Genomic DNA, 23,816 nt, shown 5'->3' with positions numbered 1-23,816 from the left:
TCAATTGATCAAAGGAAAAATACTTAAAATCCCACTACTCTATCAATTGTTTTACTATGAAAGTTCCCTTCCAACCACTTCCTATATGCATATAATTTACACTGCATGCATATAGTTTACAATAGTTCAAATAGCTGGTCAATGTTTCATTTATTGAACCATTCAAATTTCCAGTATTTTCTTTTATAGAATATGATACAATGTACATTTATTTCCACATAGTTTTCCATAATTTTTTCATAAGAATAAATGATCAGGAATCAATTTAGTGTGCCAAAGGAGTTTATACAGTTTTTGGTGTATTTTCCAAATTGCTATCCAGTAGCAGCAAAGAATATACTAGCACATTCTGACCCATACAGCACCTATTATTTATATTCAAAGTATAATAACCTTGCGAAATGATCAGAGATTTAAAATCCCAATTTACAGGTGAGGGAGGTGAGATTCACAGTGGTTGAACATTTTGTTCACGGTCATCTGGTTACTAAAGTATAAAGTAGGTGGTTAGTTTTCTTGCAGAGTTACGTAGAGGTACAACTGAGAGAGATGAATCTTGTTCGGAGTTTGGGTCCCAGACGCATCTGGTCACCTAAACACCAACCTAGAAGTCACTGGAGGCCATCCACTTGCAGGCAGTACTCTCCACAGCAGTTAAACCCTCCAATCTGGTAGAATCAACCCATTCAGAGAAAGCAGCTTAGCTACAGGGGTTAGAGCAATCCACTGGTGGGGATCCAGGTCAACTGTGTGTGTGTGTGTGTGTAATATGGTAGCTTTGAAACCAAACAAAACCCTCAAAAAATTGTTCTTTGGAGCTCCTTCCTGAGATATAGTTCCGTATTTCCAATTCTGGTTGGAGCCTTCAGTTTGCTTGGTACCACAGATATTTGAAAGTCAATATAACGAAACTGTACGACATAGTCAAGTTCTCTGCCTGCTTCATGCCTGTTTATCTCTCCCTATTCAAAGCAGAATGGCAGTCAGGGTTATCTGTCCTTTTCATCTTCTGAGATCCTCTACATCCTTAATATTGTTGGAAATGTGGTTTTTTTAGAATTATAATGTATTGATATTCTACCGTGAGTGGCTATGAGTATTAGTAAGAAAATATTTATGAGTTAAGCAGCCCCTCCCCCCATTGTGATGAATGTGAGGCTCTAAGGCAAAGGGACCAGCTAGGGAGACAATGAGGTGCAGAAGGATGATGGTTCCCTGCTCATACCCACAGGGACAGAGACAGGAGTCAACTCAGCTCAAGGGCTGGGCCACAGATAAGAATCAGAGGCTAAAAAAGTGTCCATCAGGCTGTCTATATTAGATGGGCAGACTTGGAATGGACCAAAAAGCAAAGTGACTCAGCTCAATTATTTCCTCTCAGAGAGGCTTTCCTTGACCACCCTAATGGAACTTATTTTGTTGTGCTCCATTCTAGTACCTTTCCATTTCCTTCATAGTACTTTGCTAAGTTTTTAGTTACTTATATTTGTTTCTTTCCCTTCCCTGTGATCTCCTTCACGAGCTGTAAGCTTCATGAAGGCAGAGACTGTGTTTTACTGGGCACGGTGTTTGGCTAGCTGCTGGCACAACATAGGTGATTACTTGAAGGACTGAGTAAATGAGAGGAAATAAAGTGGGTGGGGGGATGGGCTAAATGGGTGAGGGGCATTAAGGAAGACACTTGTTGGGATGAGTACTGGGTGTTACACCTAGGTGATGAATCACTGGAATCTACTGCTGAAATCATTATTGCACTATATGCTAACTAACTTGGATGTAAATTAAAAAATTATTTAATTAATTAAAAAAATACCTTACAGAGGTTTCTCTTTTTGTTTACAAATTCTTAATGTTGCTATACTAGATCATAACAGTTAAGAATCTTAATTCTCAGATGTCTGGTATTTGGTTACTCTTCCTTTTTAATGTTTTGTTTATTTGAGCATCATTCATCTGGCTTTCTCATGTCATCCAGTGCCAGCTTTTGAGAAGTAAGGTGCTAAAACTTCCTCAAGAGGGCACCCTGCTCTAAATCTCTTGCCATCTTTTCTTTGAAAAAAGAAATGGTGCCCAGGAGAAACAAATCTATGTGGTACTTCTTACCAAAAAATAAAGCATGACCTTTCTGAGTATAACATTTCAAATATTACAGAATAATTCATCACGACCTTTTAAAGATATTCAATCAGACAATCATCTTGATTCTGGAATCCAGAGGAAAGGGGAAGGAAAAAGAAAGAAACAAGAATATATTGGTGGGGGTGACTACTGACTTACAGACACAGTGCTTCGTGTATTCACACCTTACATTGTTCTGGGGATTCTACCTATAGAAAACATGATGCACTAGGTAATAACATTTATTTATTCACCCCTCAAAAAACATTCATTGAGTCTTGTTATAAAGCAGGCAAGAGTGAAACGTTTACACTAAGCCTTATTTATGACAAAGCTCTAGGATGTATTTGCTCCTCACAGAAGTATAATGGAAAGGTTTTACAGATGAAATAAAGTATCTTCCCGTGCCTCTATTTCCTCATCTGCAAAACAGGGATGGAGTACCTGAGATTATTGTGCATATGAAATGATAAAGATCATATTTGTACTCAGTGCACAAAGTAAATGCTTAGTAAATGTTTGCTGGTTTTATTATGAACAGTTTTCCAATGTGGAGGAGGCAACAAAATGTAGCTAATCAAGTAGAAACAAGAATGGCCCATGATTGACAGCATATAGATAGAAAGATCTGACCACACATAGCATATACACTTCAGCTAGAGAAGTGTGGAGAAAACCAAGGTTAGGGACAAGTAAAAGTGGAAATAATTGGGATGTCATAAATAGTGATCTTCTGATTTTTTTTTTTTTTTTTTTTTTTTTTTTTACATTGAGAAAGATGCCTGTACTCTGCCTACAGAAAATGATGACACAGGACCAATAAGGGTGTACCCAGTAGGAAATCTGTGGGAACCCTGGGGAGATGTTAGCTTCTCTTCCCAAAGGCAGGGACACAACAGATATTATCTATAAATGCTGGGACTGGAAACACTATAATCCATTTGGACCACCATCAACTTCCTGGTCTCATGAACAAGCATTTATTAGATGCCCAGGGCATGCAAACTCAATTCTGAGGATGAGCAGAGGCGGCAGAGAACTCTAAGAACTAAAATCAGGAGAATATTTCTAGTGTCAGTGGAAAAGGAGAAGATACCAGTTCGAAACAGGAAGCTAATTTGATAACCTTCTGAAGGTTGTTATGACTGGGGACCCCTATCCTAGACAACTTTGCTTCCTATAAAGCCCTCTCAATAAAAAACAAACAAACACAATGTTTAAATGTTTCCTTAATATTGCTTAAAATTCAGACTTCCTAAGTTTTCAGGTTTATTCTTAAATGCAAGAATAAGGAGGATTTGGAGTTAATCATTTAGCACCATCTCTTAGGGGCACACAGAACTTAATCCTCAGGTGAACACTGTTTTGGGATCTGTTTTTATAATTTCTGACTGAATAGGAAATAGTATAAGAGTGCAGGAGATAATAGAGTATATGTTCCTAAGAAAACTCATGGTAGGGGGGCGCCTGGGTGGCTCAGCCAGTTAAGTATCCAACTTGATTTTGGCTCAGGTCATGATCTCATGGTCCGTGAGATCGAGCCCCATGTCGGGCTCTGTGCTGACAGTGCGGAACCTGCTTGGAATTCTCTCTATCCTCTCTTTCTGCCCCTTCCCTTTGCTTGTGTGCGCGTTCTTTCTCTCTCTCTCTCTCTCTCTCTCTCAAAATAAATAAATATTAAAAAAAAAACTGATGGTAGTGAGCACAAGTTGAGAGAGCTGAAGTTAGAGAATGTCCTGATTTAGTCACCAAAAGGACATTAACCCTGATCTGATGTTATGCCACCGAAGTGAGAAAACATTTACTAATGTCTCTGAAACATTGAATAAGATACTTTGTTTTGCTATGTAGCCATAATCCTCATCTTAATCTTCCCATAATTAACAGGAGCTTCTTTTGTCTGTGATGTAAATGATTATGACATTTGGATTTCCCCCAAATGCAGGAAAAGGACTACAATATCTAAAAGGGTAAAAGAGGATAAAAAAAGTTCTCTGACCTGGAGAACACACTTAAAAGGAATCTGGGAAATAAATCAATCCAAAATGTGACTTTTAACCTTATATATTTTTTTGTCTGTCCAGTTCTCTAAAATAGGCTCCATTTTTAGAAAAAGCATATAGTTAATCTTAATAACAATAATATGGGAGTTTTGAGTGAAATGCCTTGATATTTTCCTTCAGATTCTTAATTTATTATTATTTTTTAAGGTTCACATTTGAGAGAGAGAGAGAGAGAGAGAGAGAGAGAGAGAGAGAGTGAACGGGGGAGGGGGCAGGGAGAGAGGGGAGAGTTTCCAAAGTGGGCTCCGTACTGACAGCAGAGAGCCTGATATGAGGCTTGAACTCATGAACTGTGAGATCATGGCCTGAGCCAAAGTTGCATGCTCTCCTACTGAGCCACCCAGGTATCCCTAGATTTTTTATTTTTAAGAAATAAAACAGAACCAATACGGTTCATGATCCCTCTGTGGCCCTCTCCAATTCTCCCTCTTTAGAGACTACTATCCTGAATTTGGAGTTTTTCATTCCAATGAATGCTTTAATACATTTGTTTCTTACACATATATGTACCCATAAGCTACATAGTATTGTTTTACATATTTTTAGTCTTTATATAAATAGTACTGTATGATCGCTTGCCACCTTTTTACTCAAAGCAGTGCTTTTTTGAGATCTATCCAAGTGGCTCCAGTTCATACATTTTCACCGGAGAAAGTATTTTGTCATATGAAAATAACTGTATTTCTTTATTCCCTAGAGGAATATTTAGCATGTTTCCCATTTTTCACTATTGTGGACAATACTGTCTGGACAATTTTCTTCTACATGTCTCCTGGTAAATGTGCAAGAATTTCTGTAATGCTGGGTTGAAAGTGCTCTTTAAAGCAGCTAGTCGGGGCGCCTGGGTGGCGCAGTCGGTTAAGCGTCCGACTTCAGCCAGGTCACGATCTCGCGGTCCGTGAGTTCGAGCCCCGCGTCAGGCTCTGGGCTGATGGCTCAGAGCCTGGAGCCTGTTTCCGATTCTGTGTCTCCCTCTCTCTCTGCCCCTCCCCCGTTCATGCTCTGTCTCTCTCTGTCCCCAAAATAAATAAACGTTGAAAAAAAAAATTTAAAGCAGCTAGTCCAATTTGTATTCCCACCAGGAATGTATGAGAATTTTTATTTCTTCACATCCTCGCCACACTTGGTTTTGTCACACTTGCTAACTTTTGCTAGTAAAATGGATACACAATTGTGTTTTGCCATGGATTTAATTTTCATTTCCCTGACTGAGGTGGAATGTTTTTATATGTTTATTGGCCATTTGCTTCTTTTTCTGTGAATAGCCTTTTTGTGTTGTTTACTCATTCCCCAATTTAGCTCTTTGTCTTTTTCTTAATGATCTGTAGGAGTTATTTACATATTCTGTATACTAATTCTTGGTTGGTTTTGCAAATATCTTCTCTTTGTGTGGATTGTCTTTTTGCTTTGTTTATGCTCTTCAGCTAGGAATGAATTCATGATCTGAATAATGATATTGCTAGCTTTCTTAGCATTAGAGTTCTTCATTTATTTTGGAATTTTTGTTTGCAGGCTCATTCATTCATTCATTCAATCATTAAAAATGTTTAGGGTTTCCCGGGTGGTTCAGCCAGTTAAGTGTCTGACTTCAGCTCAGGTCATGATCTTGTGGTTCGTGAGTCCAGGCCCCACATCAGGCTCTGTACTGACAGCTCAGACCCTGGAACCTGCTTTGGATTCTGTGTCTCCCTCTCTCTCTGCCTCACCCCTGCTTGTGTGCTGTCTCTCTCTATGTCTCAAAAAGGAATAAACATTAAAAAAAAAAAATTTTTTTTTTTTAATGTTTGTTTAAGAGAGAGAGCGTGTGCACTAGCAGGGGAGGGGCAGAGAGCGAAGGAGTGAGAACCCCAAGCAGGCTCTGTGCTGTCAGCACATAGCCCAGCAGGGGGCTCCATCTCATGGTTGGTGAGATCATGACCTGAGCCAAAATCAAGAGTTAAACACTTAACCAAACTGCACCACCCAGGTGCCCCTGCAGGTTCATTTTGAAGAGAAGATTGTTTGCTATGTTTTTCTTTTTTCTCCCTCTCTCTTCCTCTCTCCTTTCTTACCCTTACAGCTGCTAACATCCGCTCCTAACGCACTAAGAATCTGTTCTTAGAATGCTCTTTTGCAGCCTCATCTCCAGCGATATGAGGGATGTCTTCCTGGTCCTGAGGCTTGATCTTTGTCCTGCTCCTGCCACTTCTCTAGACTAAGAGCTTCCTCTAAAGCTATAGCTTCATATTAAGGTAAAGAATACTCCCCAATTCTAAGTACTTTCTTGGCTTTCATGTGACCACTTTTCACTCACTTAGTGGGGAAAAAAGGGAGTACCTTCCTGAGCCAGAAGTATTTGAAATATTCTCCAAGATGGCTCCCTGTTCCTGGTAAGTGCCTTAATCGTTAACTTCTAGACTACTGGCAGCTGAGCTTCAAAGCATTCTGAATCCCTACCTCTACATTTCTTCTCCAAATGGCTACCATATTTTCTATATCTGGCTCCTTGGAACCTTTGCTATTTGCTTCCTCTTCAGTTGAAACAATTACTTTAATAGACTCCAATGCTTAAGACTTGGCTAACCCTGCCTGTAGCTGCCTCTTTCCCTACTGAAACACCAAAGAGAACAGATAATTTCCCCAAATCAATACAGTAGTTTGGGACCTACATGTTTCTCGATTATGATCTTTGCATTCTTGTTCCATGTCCTTAGCATTTATATTTACTTTCAGTGTAGTTGAATCGAAAACAATTGTTCACTATGTATACAAATGTTCACTACATTTTTCTGTTCATTTATAGGTTTGTATATAATTTTGTCCTGGAAAATATTACAACTATATATGTGTATATAAAATAGCACATACAGATGCAAGGTAGGCATTCTGCCATATTTCATTCTAAATCTAATCATATTATGTACCAAAATATACATTATTTACAACTGAATTGGAAATAATAGAAACATGAGTTGTTATTAAGTCCAATGATGTCTCTATAATTATATATTTATAAACCCTCAAGGCATTTAAAATATTAATTTTTAAAAAGAATCACTATCCTTGGGAAGTATTTAGGTCACAAATATCACTGATCTCATTACATCAAACTTTTCTGTAATGGTTGCAGACACAAATGAGTCTTGGAAATACCACAAGAGTGCTGGGAGAAGCAATCTGCCATAGGTCCTGAGTGTCCCTGCATGTATTTACTGGGTATGCCAAGAATGCAAAGTCTTGACTCCTCTTTACTTAGGCTGTCCCTCAGAGTTGGGTTTGCAGCAAGCAATCTTAAAGGACATTAATGTCCTCCCGGACATTAGACAAGGAGCAGGCTTCTTAGCACACACTAAAGTCTGGGGACTCCCAAAACTCAGCATTTCTCAGATGTCATGCAAACCCACTGTGCACCCAGGATCTACCTAGGTCCTCTGTGTTGCTCCCACAGTCCTTGGGGGCAAGGGAAACTGATGTAAGCATGCAAATGCTCATGTTACTGTGGCATCAGTAATAAAGCTTTTTTGTCTCTTTTGGTAGTCTTGTGTCTTCTGCTGGTACGTATGGGCAACTTACTGCCTTGTAATGAGTTAGGGCACATTAAAGGAAAAAGTAGGGCAAAATTAAATCCAAGCCTCAACAGTACAGGCAATGAGGAAGGGATGCTGACAAAGATACATTTTGCTTGAAAAGTAAGGACAAGGGCCCTGCAGGCCAGGTTCAGGGACAAGAAGACTCTCTGAGATGGTACCCAAGTGATGGGCAAGGTGGGGGAGGTAAGAGATCCCACTGTCCTATCTGTTAACAAATCTCAGTGGTGGCAAGTAGAACTAAAACAAGCTGCCCAAATGGTGCCTTGGTCTCTGGTCACTGTCCTCTGGGCAGGCAGAGGAAGAGATGTTAGCATGACAATGCGACAGTGAGCTGAAGGCAATGTGGTTGTGGCTGCTGAGCCAAGGACTCCCTAAAGTGGAAACTAATGGTGAGAACAACGAGGAATGAGCAGCTGTTCAAAAGTGAAAGTAAATGCAAAGACTTGTCTAATAGCACGGAGCCAAGTGCACCATGTACCTGATCCTGGCTGTAGCTGTATTTATCTGGCAATGAGGATAAAGCACTAGGTATAGAGGTAGTCACTGTCTGAAGCAAAGCTCCTGGCTTAATGGTGCCCTTGATGCATGGAGGTTCCTCTGAATGCCTTGGCCTGGTTTACTGATAATTTGGCTAAGTTAAAACCTGATGGTGTCCATTGGGAGACAGTCCAACCTCAATGCTGACTCTGGAAGACTGACTATGGTAAGGGCAAGTCAGCCCAGTGGGCTGAAATGAAAGCCGTCATTCTTACCTGAGACAATACTCCTAAGGAAGGGGCATGTTTTTACTACCTCTTGGGTTGTTGCCAATGTTCCAGTCATCTGATCTGCCACCTGGAAGACTATATATGGAGGTGGATTAAAAACACCCCTCTTTGTGGCTACAAATTATGGAAACAACTGGGGCTGCCGACTAAACAGCTTGGGTCACTCATGTAGATGCCCATAGTGAGGGCTCATTCTCTTATAAGACCAACTGGAATCAGGTTGCTGAATAAGGCTGCTTTGCCCAGGTTATTGGCCATTTACCATCTGTATCCATCACCGCACTAAACATGGCGATGAATCCATCATCATAGACTAGGCTCAAAGTAAAAGGCAGGTGTTTGATGTAGAAACTACCACTGCACACCAGACTTGTATATTCCCCTATGTAGGCCTACTTTTGTGTGTGTGATAAAGGAGGCCACGTTAACAGGGCATTGCTCCTGCCTATTCCTTGCAAGGATTTTTGATAACTCCTTCTCATGGTCACCTCATGCTTCACCATTGCTGACATTTTTCAGGTTATAGTATTGTTGTTCCAGTCTGATCAGCTTATACCAGCCACACCACTGAGGCACTGAAACTAAATTATTTCATGGTTTGGTATTTCCAGACCATCTGACTGTCATAGTCTGGTTACGGTGTACCTTTTGTTACAAAGACTACCCAACAATGTGCCACTAGTTAAGGTATTTGATGGGCATTCTATGCTCTCTACCACCCTTAAGAATTTGAAATTGTTGACAGCAGGCATGGCCTCCTTCAAAATAAACTCTAAAAGATTTCTGACTCTACCTGTTACCTCCTCCTGGTCCACACACCTAAGAGGCAATTAGGCTACTGAATGTGGCCACCCCTAGAAAGAGCTCATATCCTCAGGACAGTCACCTGGTAAATAATCAGAACAAAAGGAGTGGGGACTATATACACCTATTTTGAATATTTGGTTTTCTTCCTTGCCCCTCCTGGTTATGATGCTTATTTCTTTTCCCTAAGAGCTATCTCAGGCTGGCTTTGGTACAGCCCCTGGATGGCAGTCCACCCAAAAGGGGGCTTGGAGATTCAAATTTAATTCTAGCTCAGCCACCTAGATTTGTTTGATGGACAACGTTGATAGATCATCAATGTACAAAATGACCACTTGATTGAGTACACTGTTTACCAAGTCTTCCTTACAGTGCCCACATGGGCCAAGATGGGGGATATAATGAGTCTCTGTAAATTTGTTCCGTATCTACCCTTCTAGATGAAGGACATGAGTGCAAGTAGTAGATAATTAGAGAAAAGGTGAAGAGTTATAGATATTTGAATGGGGTACCCTAATTTTACAGCTATTTGGATGAGATAACACTTCAGCACCTGGGAAGGGGATACGTTAGATCTTGGTAGATGCAAGGAGCGAGAGGATAATTAATGCTCTTTTTGTCCTCTGGATCCAGTACTGCATCCTGGATATTGTTTGCTGCCTGAATCAAAGAGCAGCTGAGGATAGCAATCTGATCTGCTTCTTGTGTTTGTCATTGCCATTCATGTGCTATGAAATAGAAAAATCCAAGTGGACATGGATGGTCCTGAAGTCTTTTGCTGTGCTTGACACCATCAATGGCAGCTCCTGAATGTGGATCCCCTTGTACATGTAGAAACACAGGGACTGGCTCAACCTTATTTTAACCTAATGGATACAAATTCATAGGTCTCTCCTGATGTGTGAGAAGCTTTGGGTTATGCCATGTATGACAATCAACTACTTGGTGATACTGCCCATGTGGCTTAGCCAAGTCATAGTAATGGTGATCCAAGTTTAACAGCAAATCCTAACCTAAAGTGACTTGTGTCTTTTCAGGTTTTATGTTTGTATGTAGTGGGAGAAAGGGCCATGAAATATTCCTCCATTAGTCCGTCTGGTGCTTCCTATACTTATTGGTAATCACACCAAAGATCAGCAGGTCAAACTCCCTTGCTTAAGTCATAATAGATAATAGACTAGTCTTAGAGTACATCCTGGTTGTATAAGGTAAGACCTATTGTTTCCCCTGGTCCTTACTAACAGTTTACTTAATCCAGGACACTGAGGGGGCATAGTTGAATTAATACGGCAAGTTGTTCTCATACTGCTGCTTTGAGTCCTATTAATTAAATGTCATATGAGACATATTAAACAGATTTGTTTTCAGGCTCTGTTGGTCAGATTAATCAGAGTAACTGATGGAATAGCATGCTTTTGTCAAGAACATGTAGGACTAAGTGATGGATTGTTGGGAGAGGCAATTCACCATGGACCCTAATCATCTCTGCATGTTCTTATGCCAAAAGTCCAAAGTCCTGATCATTTTTGACTTACACAAGTTCTCAGGGGTGTGTTAGCAACAATCAACTTGAGAGATGAGGTCATTATTTTCCTTTGTGCTTAATTACTGCTTACTATAAAAGCAGTAGATCCCTCAGTTCTGATGGAAACCTACTATGTGTATATCATCCATCTGGGCCTTCTGAAACTCCCTCATTATTCTTAGGGGTAAGGGAAATCAATGTAAATGTATAGGTGCTGATGCTTTTTGCTATGCTGTGAATAACAAACTTCTTTGTCTCTGGCCCTGGAATCTCTTGTCTATTGTCAGCATCCATGAAACAGTAATAGACCAACTTCTTACCTTGTGTAAAATTTCAGGCACTGAAAATAATTCTATGTTATTGTAATATGAAATGAGGTATAAGAAGGACTGAAACAGGATTGGAGAGGTGGGCAGGGGATAGAAAATGGAAAGTCTAATACAGCAGGAGAAAGAGTCTAAAACTTCTTGTGTAGGTGATGGGGAGCCAATGAAGAGTTTAAGAAAGAAATGACATGAGTGGATTTGTGTTTTTTAAAAAATACTCTGGAGGCCATGTGAAGCATCAATTTGAGGGGGGCAGATCTTTAATGATACCAGTCAGAAGGTTACTACAGCAATTCAGAATAGAAATGTTGAGAGCTAAATGAAAATAAGAGGACAGATTAGTGAAATATATAAGGACTCGTGCATAGGTACAAGATGGAGAGTAGTGTCAGCAATGGAAAAGATGGAAAGAAAAATAGGGTTAGGAATGAAGATTTTGAGTTCCATTTTTCTTTAACATGTGGGGTTTGGGGCTTCTGAGGGATAGCTACATAAAGATGTCTAGCAAAAAAATGAAAAGGATATATATGGCTCTAAATATTGGAAGAGATGGTTAGATTCAAGATATAGGGTTATGAATCATCCATATTAATAGCTGCTTCCACTGTTCTCCAAAGCAATAATTCCTGGCATAAACTAAAGTACATAAAATTAGAAAAATGAACCTCTACATATAACTGAAATGTAAACATAATTTAAATATCCACATAAATGGCTCAGTACAATGCAATCCAATACTGTTCTTTTTTCTAGACCATAAAAAACAACTACCACATCAAATATAGAGTATAAGTGGATTGGAAAAGAATGGCCCTTCCATATTATTCTTGTTTGCTTGGCTCATTTTCTAATTTCAGTTGATGTAGGTGTCTTGTTGTACTCTGGTTTCTTGGTCTTTCATTTAACCTGACTCTATAGGAAAGCAAACAGTTACAAAAACCAAGTTTTTGAACGACATGAATTCACTGAGTGTTAGAACTGAAATTAAACCTGCAACTGCTTTTGTCCAGTTTCGGATATTCTCCCTCTTTCCGTAAATTTCTGATAGTCCAGTCTAAACACTGCACTTTACAGCTAAGAATTTCTAATTATTCAACAACTATGATGGTAACATCACTAACCTGCCACCTTCAGCAAAACTTTAAAACATTTTTAAAAAGCTATTTGAGAATTCTCTGAGCAAAGTCTAAGAATGGCACTTCGAAGACAGAATAGGAGCTGTATTTGTTGTTTTTCCAGTTTAAGATGTTCATCCATCTGGCAGAGCAGCTAGACAATACATCAGCCAAGAACATCTCCCTGGCTTGAAACAGATTCTGGCTCTCAAAGAGGATTTGACTGAAGGAAAGGCAACATCTTTAGTTGCTCTGTGGCTGAACTCTTCTAATATTTCTCCCCAGTGCCTCCTCCAAGCTTGGCTCCATCCACTAACTTGGTTTCCATAGGAATAGACAGAGCTATCAAGTGGCACACAGTCAAACAGCATAACAGAAAGAGAAAACGTTGCTGTCAAACACACACACACACACACACACACACACACACACACACACACACTTTTCTCTAAGAGAAGAAATGATGCAAAGGTATCCTTGACTCTGAGGCTTCCTTATCCAATGCTGGATTCATCAGGTGCTTCTTCTGTCTATTATAGCCTATTTTTTAAATGAGTCCCTTCAGTACCGAGCATGTCATACCAAAAATAAATGTTAAAAAACAGTTATAAAAAGTTGTGATGCGTGTTTCCACGAGTACAATTCTGTTGGGCTTGTGAGGTACCCTTCTGTATTTAGAGTGGTGCTTTAAATTAGCACAACCTTTTGGGATGATTGTAAAATGCATTTTGTTTCCCATAATTGATATTGTTTGTAGGAAAACATTAATTTTTTCATAAATCTGTAGTTCTAACTCTAGCATGTACCAGGATCACTGGAGAACTTGAAAACACAGATTGCTAAGGTCTTCCCTCAGAGTTTTCATTTACTAGGTCTGGTGTGCGGCCTAAGAATTTGCATTTCAGACAAGTTTCTGGGAGACGCTGGTGCTGCCAGTCTAGAATTCCACACTTTAAACCATTGTTTAAAAGAAGAATGCAATGTTGAAGTTCTCAACTCTGAGAAGCTTAAACAACAAACGATAGAAAAACCCAAATGAAAACAAAACATCTGTTCTATCCCAGATCAATGCAACCAGAATTTCTGGGACTTTGGAATTATTACTTCTTCAATACTTCACAGGTGATTAAAAAAATATCAAGATTAAGAAATGCTGACCTGATTCAATCATTTATTCAATATTAGTTATGTACTATAGGAATATTCTGTATCCAACACTGAGTAAGAGGTTTGGAAGTTTTAATTTTTGTGGTTTTTTTTGAATCATATTTGGTACACAATGCTACATTAGTTTCAGGTGTACAACATGGTGGTCCAACAACTCTATATATTATGCTGTGCTCACCATGGGTACCTACCACATGTCACCCTACAACCCAACCTCAATACCAGGGACTTTATTCCCTAGGCTGTACCTTTTACTTCCATGACTTATTCATTCCATAACTGGAAGACCGTATCTCCCACTTCCCTTCGTTTGGTCCATTTGTACATTCCTCCACCTCCTTCCACTCTGGCAACCATCAGTTTATACTCTGTATTTGTAGGTTTCATTCTGCTTTTTGTTTGCTTATTCACTTGTTTTTTAGATTCCACATATGAGTGAAATCGTATGATGTCTTTCTCTGAACTACTTCACTTAGCCTAACACCCTCTAGGTCCACCCATGTTGTGGTAAATGGCAAGATCTCACCATTTTTTATGGTTGTGCAATATTCCATTGTGTGTATATGTGTCTGTGTACCACTTCTTTATCCATTCATCTATCAATGGACACTTGTGTTGTTTCAGTATCTTGGCTGTTGTGAACACTTTTTATTTCTTGCCTGTTTGATTTTAGCCAATCTAACAAGTATAAGGTGATATCTCATTGTGGTTTTGATTTGCATTTCCCTGATAATGAGTGATGTTGAGCACCTTTTTATGTGTCTGTTGGCCATCTGTATGTCTTCTTTGGAAAACTGTCTATTCAGGTCCCCTGTCCATTTTTTAAAAAGATTGTTTGTTTTTTTGTGTTGAGGTATAAAAGTTCTTAATATATTTTGGATATTAACCCCTTATCAGATATATCATTTGCAAATATCTTCTCGCATTCAGTAGGTTGCCTTTTAGTTTTGTTGATGGTTTTCTTCACCGTGCAAAAGTTTTTTATTTTGAAGTCTCAATAGCTTATTTTTGCTTTTGTTTCCCTTACCTCAGGAGACATATCTAGAAGAATGCTGCTATAGCTGATGTCAGAGAGATTACGGTCTGTGTTCTCTTCTAAGAGTTTTATGGTTTCAGGTAGAGTTTTGGAAGTTTAAAAAAATAATTAAAACACACATGTACAATCATATACAATATAAAAAGTATAAGCAAGGAAGGGTAAGTACATAAAGAGTAATAAAACAGACCACAGAGGCAGGCTGGATAGAGGATGTACTTTCAGCCCTTTGTGGAGAGGGGGAAGGGTTAGATCAGGAACGACTTCATGAAGGAGATGACAGTTGAGCTGGATCTTGACTTAGGAACATCAATACTTTAGCACTTCTCCGTGTCTCCATTTCATTCCCCTTGCCCATTTCTTTGATGTGGACAATAGGTATTTTCTTTTCCCCTTTTTTAAATTTAAATTTTACTTAGTTAACAGAGAATGCCATATTGGTTTCAGGAGTAGAATTCAGTGATTCATCACTTACATACAATACCCACTGCTCATCACAAGTGCCCTCCTTACTACCCATTACCCATCTGGCCCATCTCCCAACCACATCCTTCTGTCAAACCATAGTTTGTTCTCTATCATTAAGAGTCTCTTGTGGTTTGTTTCCCTCTCTTCTCTTCCCCCCCACCCTTCCCACGAGTTCATCTGTTTTGTTTCTTAAGTTCCACATATGAGTAAAATCATATGGTATTTTTCTTTCTCTGCTTGACTTATTTCACTTAGCTTAATATATTCTAGCTCCATCCACATCATTGCAAATGGCAAGATTTCATTCTTTTTAATGGCTGAGTAATATTCCATTAAATATATATATTTATATAAAAATATATATATTTATATAAAATGATATATATAATGATATGTGTCCATTCTCAGTCAATGGACATTTGGGCTCTCTCCATAGTTTGGCTATTGTTGATAGTGCTGCTATAAACACTGGGGTGCATGTACCCTTTCAAATCTGTATTTTTTTTGTATCCTTTGGATAAATAATAGTGAAATTGCTGAATTGTAGGGTAATTCTATTTTTAGTTTTTTGAGGAGCCTCCATATTGCTGTCCACGGTGGCTGCACAAGTTTGCATTCCCATCAACAGTGCAAGAGGGTTTCCCCTTCTCTATATCCTCACTACCACCTGTGGTTTCTTGTGTTGTTGATTTTAGCCATTCTGACAGGTGTGAAGTGGCATCTCATCATGGTATTGATTTGTGTTTCCCTGATGATGAGTGATGTTGAGAGCATCTTTTCATGTGTCTGTTGGCCATCTGGATATCTTCTTTGGAAAAGTGTCTATTCATGTCTTCTGCCTATTTCTTAACTGGGTTATTTGTTTTTTGGGTATTGAGTTAGATAAGTTCTTTATAGATTTTGGATACTAACCCTTTATCAGATATGTCATTTGCAAATATCTTCTCCCATCTGTAGACTGCCTTTTAGTTTTGTTGATTGTTTCCTTCACTGTGCAGTTTTTGATCTTTTTTAAAAAAATGTTTATTTATTTTGAGAGAGAAAGAGGCCAACAGAGAGAGAGGGAGAGAATCCCAAGCAGGCTCCAGGCTGAGCATGAGATCAATATGGGGTTTGATCTCATTACCACAAATCATGACCCAAGCTGAAATCAGGAGTTGGATGCTTAACTGACTGAGCCACCTAGGTGCTCCCAGAAGTTTTTATCTTGATGAAGTCTCAATGATTCATGTTTGCTTTTGTTTCTCTTGCCTTCAGTGACATGCCTAGTAAGAAGTTGCTCTGGCTGAGGTCAAAAAGGTTGCTGCCAGTGTTCTCTTCTAGGATTTTGAGGTTTCCTGTCTCCCATTTAGGTCTTTCATCCATTTTGAATTTATTTTCTGTATGGTGTGAGAAAGTGGTCCAGTTTCATTCTTCTGCATGTTGCTGTCCAGTTTTTCCAACACCATTTGCTGAAGAGACTGTCTTTTTTCCACTGGCTATTCTTTACTGCTTTGTCAAAGATTAGTTGACCATACAGCTGTGGGTTCATTTCTAGGACTTCTCTTCTGTCCCATTGATCTATGTGTCTGTTTTTGTGCCAGTACCATACTGTCTTGATGACTACAGCTTTGTAATATAACTTGAAATCTGGAATCGTGATGCCTCCAGTTTTTTCTTTTTCATGATTGCTTTGGCTATTTGGGGTCTGTTGTGGTTCCATACAAATTTTAGGATTGTTTGTTCTAGCTCTGTGAAAAATGCTGGTGGTATTTTGATAGGGATTGCATTAAATGTGTAGATTGCTTTGGGTAGGATAGACATTTTAACAATGTTTGTTCTTTCAATCCATGTGTAGGGGATGCTTTTCCATTTCTTTGTGTCCCTTCAATTTCTTTCTTACGTGTTCTGTGGTTTTCAGAGTACACATCTTTTACCTCTTTAGTTAGGTTTCTTCCTAGGTATCTTAGTGTTTTTGGTGAAATTGTAAATGGGATCAATTCCTTGATTTCTTTTTCTGTTGCTTTGTTATCGGTATATAGAAATGCAACAGATTTCTGTGCATTAATTTTATATCACGTGACTTTGCTGAATTCATGTAATAGTTCTAGCAATTTTTTAGTGGAGTCTTTTGGGTATTCTACATGGAGTATCATGTCATCTGCAAATAGTGAAGTTTGACTTGCTGATTTGGATGCAGTTTATTTCTTTTTGTTGTCTGACAGCTGAGACTAAGACTTCCAGTACTATGTTAAATAGTAATGGTGAGGGGCGCCTGGGTGGCTTGGTCGGTTAAGCGTCCGACTTCGGCTCAGGTCATGATCTCACGGTCCATGAGTTCGAGCCCCACGTCGGGCTCTGTGCTGACAGCTCAGAGCCTGGAGCCTGTTTCAGATTCTGTGTCTCCCTCTCTCTCTGCCCCTCCCCTGTTCACGCTCCGTCTCTCTCTGTCTCAAAAATAAATACACGTTAAAAAAAAATTAAAAAAAAAATAGTAATGGTGAGAGTGGACATTCTCGTCTTGTTCTTGACCATAGGGGAAAGGTTCTCATTTTTTCCCACTGAGGATGATATTAGCTGTGGGTCTTTTGTATATGGCCTTCCTGATGTTAAGGTATGTTCCATCTATCCCTATTTTGTTGAGGGTTTTTATCAAGAATGGATGCTGTATTTTGTCAAATGCTTTTTCTGCATCTATTGATAGGATCATATGGCTCTTATCCTTTCTTTTAATAATGTTGTGTATCACATTGATTGATTTGTGAATATTGAACCAGCTCTGCAGCATAGGAATAAATCTCACTTGATCATGGTGAATATCTTTTAATGTACTGTTGATTCAATTTGCTAGTATCTTGTTGAGAGTTTTTGCATCCATGTTCATGAGGGATATTGACCTGTAATTCTTTTTGTGCGGTCTTGTCTGGTTTTAGAATCAAGGTAATGCTGGCTTCATAGAATGAGTTTGGAAGTTTCCCCTCTGTTTCTGTTTTTTGGTTTTTTTTTTTTTTGGAACAGTTTGAGAAGAATAGGTAGTAAATCTTCTTTAAATGTCTGGTAGAAATCCCCTGGGAAGCAATCTGGCCCTGGACTCTTGTTTTTTGGAAGATTTTTGATTACTAATTCAATTTCTTTACTGGTTATGGCTTTGTTCAAATTTTCTATTTCTTCCCATTTCAGTGTTGGTAGTTTGTGAGTTTCTAGGAATTTGTCCATTTCTTCCAGATTGCCCAGCTGGTTGGCATATAATTTTTCATAGTATTCTCTTATAATTGTTTGTATTTCTGTGGTGTTGGTTGTGATCTCTCCTCTTTCAATCATGATTTTATCTATTTGGGTCCTTTCTCTTTTCCTTTTGATAAGTCTGGCTAGGGGTTTATCAATTTTGTTAATTCTTTTGAAGAACCAGCTGTTAGTTTTGTTGATCTGTTCTACTATTTGTTTGTTTCTACATCCCTTATATCTGCTCTAATCTGTATTATTTCACTTCTTCTGGCTTTGGCTTTATTTGCTGTTCCTTTTCTAGCTCCTTTAGGGGTAAGGTTAGGTTGTACATTTGAGACCTTTCTTGCTTCTTGACATAGGCCTGAATTGCAATATACTTAGGACTGCTTTTGCTGCATCGTAAAGGTATTGTGTCTTCATTTTCATTGGCTTCCATATATATATTTTTAAATTTCTTCTTTAATTTCCTGGTTAACTCATTCATTCTTTAATAGGATGTTCCTTAACCTCCATGTATTTGAGGGCTATCTAAATTTTTTCTTGTGGTTGACTTCAAGTTTCATAGTGGTGTGATCTGAAAATATGCATGGTATGATCTTGATCTTTTTGTACTTATTGAGGGCTAATTTGTGACCCCATATGTGATCTATTCTGGAGAATGTTCCATGTGCACTGGAGAAGAATGTATATTTCACTGCTTTAGGATGAAATGTTCTGAATATATCTGTTAAGTCCATCTGGTCCAGTGTATCATTCAAAACCATTGTTTCCTTGATGATTTTCTGCTTAGGTGATCCATCCATTGCTGTAAGTGAGGTGTTAAAGTCCCCTACTATTATGGTATTATTATCAATAAGTTTATGTTTGTGATTAATTGATTTATATATTTGGGTGTCTCAAGTTGGGGCCATAAATATTTATAAACTTCAGATTCTGCACTCTTATTTTCATAGAAAACTGGTGGTATTGAAACCCTCTCCTCCCTCCCTCCCCATCAATGGTTTTGGGGAACAGGTTTCTAGTGCAGTCCCCTGTGTGTGTTTTCACTCTTTCTCTCTAGCTGCTTTCAGGAGGAGTGCTTTCTCGTGCAAATCCAGTGCCCTGCTCTCTCTCCTGCTCTGTCTTTCTCCTCTCCATGAAAACAGCTCCCTTCTCTTTGGCACCATGGCTCTTCTCTCCCTTAATTCACCTTTCTGCAACATGTGCCTTCTGCCTTCTCTCCCTCTAATTATGCAGATCATTTTGTTGATCCTCATATCAATTTCCTAGGTGTTCAAAATGGTTTGATGTTGATGTAGCTTTCTTCAAGGGATGAGGCAAGCCCAGGGTCCCCTTACTACTCTGCCATCTTAAATCCTCCTCCACAATAGGTATTTTCTGAATTTTATGTAGTCTTACATAAAAATAATAGCTTTCGATCTTACTCCCACCCCTTCCAACCTGACTCAGAAGCTCCTCCTATGCTGAACTTTTGAAGCCAACATTAGTTAACTTGCATAGATCATGTCTTTTGTATTTGCTTATTACATGGTGCAGTAATTCCCACACTATCCCTTACTCTGGTCATAATAGTGAAGTCATATGTATATGTTATTTACTACTGTAATATGGCAAATGAGATCAGTCCCATATAAGGCCAGACAATAGTAAGAACTCTAAAAAGGGGCACCTAACTTGGCCTTGAGCGGCCAGTAAAGCCTTCTTGGAGAAAGGGTACCTGAGCTGCATATATACAATTAAATTTGTTTAAGTGGTAAGGAAGCTGAATGCAAGGGCACTATGCATGCAGAATGAGGGTGAGGAAAAAGTAACTAGAATAAAAGTTTTAAGTAGTTCATATGCCTGAGGATACAGTAGACAGGGGGACATAGGAAGTAGAAGCCAGAAAGGTGAGTAAGGCCTAGAAAGGTGATGAAAAGTGTCAGACCAAGGCATTTGGACTTTTCCCGTTGGGTTTCTGAAGCAGTACCAAAGGATTTAAGTAAGGCAAATCAACTTCACATCTGAAGGCAAATCACTGAATTTCTCCTAGACTCAGTTTCCTCCCAAATGAAAAATACGAAGGTCAAATAATAATCTACGGGCTCATCCAGCTTCATAGTCTTTGGCTATGATTCTAAGAAGCAGAAAACCCACACTGCATAGCTACTTCAAAACTCAAGTGTTTGGTTTTTTTTTTATTCAAGCTGCCTCAATAACAACTTAATTTCTAATAAGGTCTATTTTTCCTGGCCACAGGGTAATAATTTTTGAGTCTATTTCCTTTTTCCTGATAGGAAAATTAATGTTCCTAGCATACTGAAGCTTTAGGGAACCCTCTGGGAGTCAGCATGGTATAATTAAATGAGAATATATTTTGGAGCCAGTCAAATCTGGATACTTCACTGGTTATATTAACTGTGAGCATGTTGCTTCTCAAAACCTCGGATTTCCCATTGGTATAAAAGAAAACAACAACAACAACAACAACAACAACAATAACAACATAGTGACCAGGTCACAGAAACTGCCCAATAAATACTGGTTTCTTTCTCAGATACCATTATTGTTCTCTTCTCATCATAAAAGTAGTCTTTGAAAACAAAACATCTTTTATTTGGCCATGTTTGTTTCGAATACAGGAAAATAAGAAAGTATTTGCTTCTAGTGTTCTCATTGTTTGATGTCCATTTTAACCTGCCTGGCCTGTTCTCACTGATCCTTCAGCTTTCTGAGTTATACTGCAAGTAGTTACCTAAAAAATCATATTTTAATATTAAATTCAAAAGCTAAATGCAACAAATCTTATTTACCTCCTGGTTCCTTTGAAGCACCCCAGGTCTTGTGGTAGCCTCTATCTTTAGTTTTCTAAGAATGTACCTTAGTTTTATTGATTCTAACATGCAGTTTAAAAAAATCAATTCATCTACTCGGCTAAGATATGTGCCTTGGGGGAAACTGTTTCAAACAACTGATTGAATCCATCTGTTGCCTTTTCTACTTTAGTCCCACCCTATGAATGGGATTTCTTGACAGTGGAAAAAGCAAATGTGCAGATAAATGTATAAAAAATTCAATTAAACTCAAAAATCTTTAATGAACCTACACATTAAAGGTTTTCATTAAATGTACTAACTAGTAATCTGACTCAGGAACTATGACCCATTTTCAAAATGGTAGCCAAGGTCCTCACAGTGATGATGCTTGGATTCAAGCCTGTATCCTCTACTCTCAACTACAGCCATCTCTTAAAAATCATATCATAACCTACCCTCTATCTGCTAATCAATCCCTTAACTCTGTACTGTTCCTTACCTTTCTGCCACTGTTCTAGACCTTTTCTCTTTGAAACTAAGACAGAGGAAATGGAATTGGTAAAGATGAGTGCCCCAGTTTAGTGGTAGGAGTAGGGAAGAAAGGTTGGGAGATCAAAGGCTAGTTTAGAGGCACCATTTTATAACTGAGCTCAGGTAGGTGTCCTGTTTGCCACAGCTCTGTTTTTAATTCTAAAGTTTTTCTTTTTCTTTTTTATTTTTTAAATGTTTATTTCTTTTGAGAGAGAGACTGTGAGCAGGGGAGGGGAGGGGCAGAGAGAATCCCAAGCAGTCTCCAAGCTGTCAACAAGGAGTCTGATGCGGAGCTTGGATCTCCAACTGTGAGATCATGACTTGAGCCTGAATTAAGAGGCAAAGGCTTAGATGACTGAGCCAAGCAGGTGCCCTCCTAACAGTTTTTCTAATTCAAGAATATCACAATTCTTAAATCAATATTTTAGTATTTCCTGCAAGCCCTTTGTGGATAATTCAGAAATAATCATCCATTATAGAAAGCCATTCAAAAAGTATGAAATATATATTTTAGATGCATTAAGAAATTTGGAAAATTATTGAAAATTGTGAAAATAAAGTATAAATTACCCAAAGCCTAAGATAAACTCTATTAGCATTTTGGCACAATCTCTTCTACTTCCTTTTAGCTTATTTGTTTAACACGGGAGGTGATTTTTACAGTTTCCATCAACCTATATACATTTAATTTTATATGAGGAAGAAGCAATGATTTAAAAAATGTTTTCATCTTATTTATTTTAGAGAGAGAGAGAATGCGAGAGGGGGAGAGGGGTAGAGGGAGAGAGAAAGAAAATCCTAAGCAGGCTCCATGCTCAGTGCAAAGGGCTCCATCCCACAACCCTGGGATCGTGACCTGAGATGAAATCAAGAGTCGGGCGCTCAGACAGTTGAGCCACTCAGGCACTTCTGGAAGGAGCAATGATTTTAAAAATAACTTCTACCATTTGGCATCCATCATAATAATAAGTAATTCAGGTGGGAGTGGTCAAAGGATGGTAACAATAGTGGGTGAAAGTTTGAGGAGCAACAGGATATTTACATAGTTTAAAATTAGCTTTCCACAAAATGCTTACCAATTACAAAGGAGAAAAATAACATTATAGTGAAGCAACCTGGCAGTTGCCACTTTATCCAAGTGATCAATGTGACTATCACCAGTAATGGGACAAATCAACAGCATATGCTTTCTGATATGACGTACTGAGAAGAGCACAACACTACTGCTGTGGTATTCTTACCGAAAGTGCATAATCTGAATCTAATTATGAGCAAACATCAGACAAATCCAAAGTAAAAGACGATATAGCTCACCTCTTCAAAAATGTAAATGTCATGACATGTGCATGTGTGTGCACACACACACAACTGAGGAACTACTGCAGTGATGGAAGACTAAAAAGACAGAATTGGATACAAGGGTTGAGCCTGGGGTTTTTATATGGATGACATCAATGGGACAACTGGGACATCTAAATAAGGTTCGGAGATTAGATAATAATATTTATGTTAATTGCTTGATTTTGCTCATTGAACTGTGGTTATATAATGTCCTTGTTTTTAGGAAATTACACTAGAGATTTGGGGGCAAAGGAGTATCATGTCTGCAATTTACTTCAGATGGTTCAGAACACAATATCTACACACATATACGAGAGACGAGGGTAAAGCCCAATGTGATTAAAAGTGCACATTTGGGGAATTTGGGTGAAGGGTACATTCTTGCAACTTTTCTGTAAATATAAAATTATGCCAACATATAAAGTTAGAAGAAAAATAAAAAAACCCTTAACTTTCATTATAAAAGTAATACTATATTCATTAAAGAAATTTCAAAAATAGGGGCACCTGGATAGCTCAGTGGGTACAGCATGAGACTCTTGATCTCAGGGTCATGAGTTTAAGCCCCAAGTTGGGTGTAGAGCTTACTTAAAAAAAAAAAGACATTCCAAAACAAAAAAATATATAAAGAAGAAAACAATAACCAGCTTTCAATGCATAAATGTGAGGTAACCAGGTTGACATTTTGATATACTCTCTTTCTGTCTCTTATCTATCAGGAATGTTTCTTATCCTCAGATTGCACTTAAATTTTGAATTTCTCTGTAATTATGCCTTAGTTAATATTCACAATACCCCTGTTGTAAAAGCTGAAATTACTGTCACTTCACAGAGGAGAAAACACAAATTCAACAAGATTAAACTATGGGTTTACTTTAAAAAGATTATCAGATAACATATATAGCAGGAAAAAAAAAAGTCACTATATAGCTGGTTGACTTAGATTCATGAACTGTCAGCTGGTTTCCTATAAAAAGATAAGTGTGA

At 38.4% G+C, this 23,816-nt stretch overlaps 1 protein-coding gene across 7 annotated transcripts in view; it reads right to left on the bottom strand.

Moving 5' to 3' along the window:
* INVS (inversin) overlaps positions 1 to 23,816 on the bottom strand; it is a 157,327-nt gene that overhangs the window by 77,657 nt on the left and 55,854 nt on the right. Inside the window, exon 1 of one of the 7 annotated variants that reach the window (XM_040481820.1) lies at positions 918 to 1,064. The exons of 4 other annotated variants lie outside the window; for them this stretch is intronic. In XM_040481820.1, the coding sequence (XP_040337754.1) occupies positions 918 to 946 (29 nt within the window). In that variant the 5' untranslated portion in view covers positions 947 to 1,064. Of the gene's footprint in view, positions 1 to 393; positions 898 to 917; positions 1,065 to 23,816 lie in introns of those variants that run through there. 2 more of the 7 variants (XM_040481822.1, XM_040481821.1) reach the window with 2 other exon arrangements.

This window comes from Herpailurus yagouaroundi, unplaced genomic scaffold, assembly GCF_014898765.1.
Source record: "Herpailurus yagouaroundi ecotype Mexico unplaced genomic scaffold, PumYag 160, whole genome shotgun sequence".
In the NCBI taxonomy this organism is placed as follows: Eukaryota; Metazoa; Chordata; class Mammalia; order Carnivora; family Felidae; genus Herpailurus; species Herpailurus yagouaroundi.
Note: the sequence above shows the minus strand (reverse complement) of the source record. Positions and strands in the feature narration are given on the sequence as shown.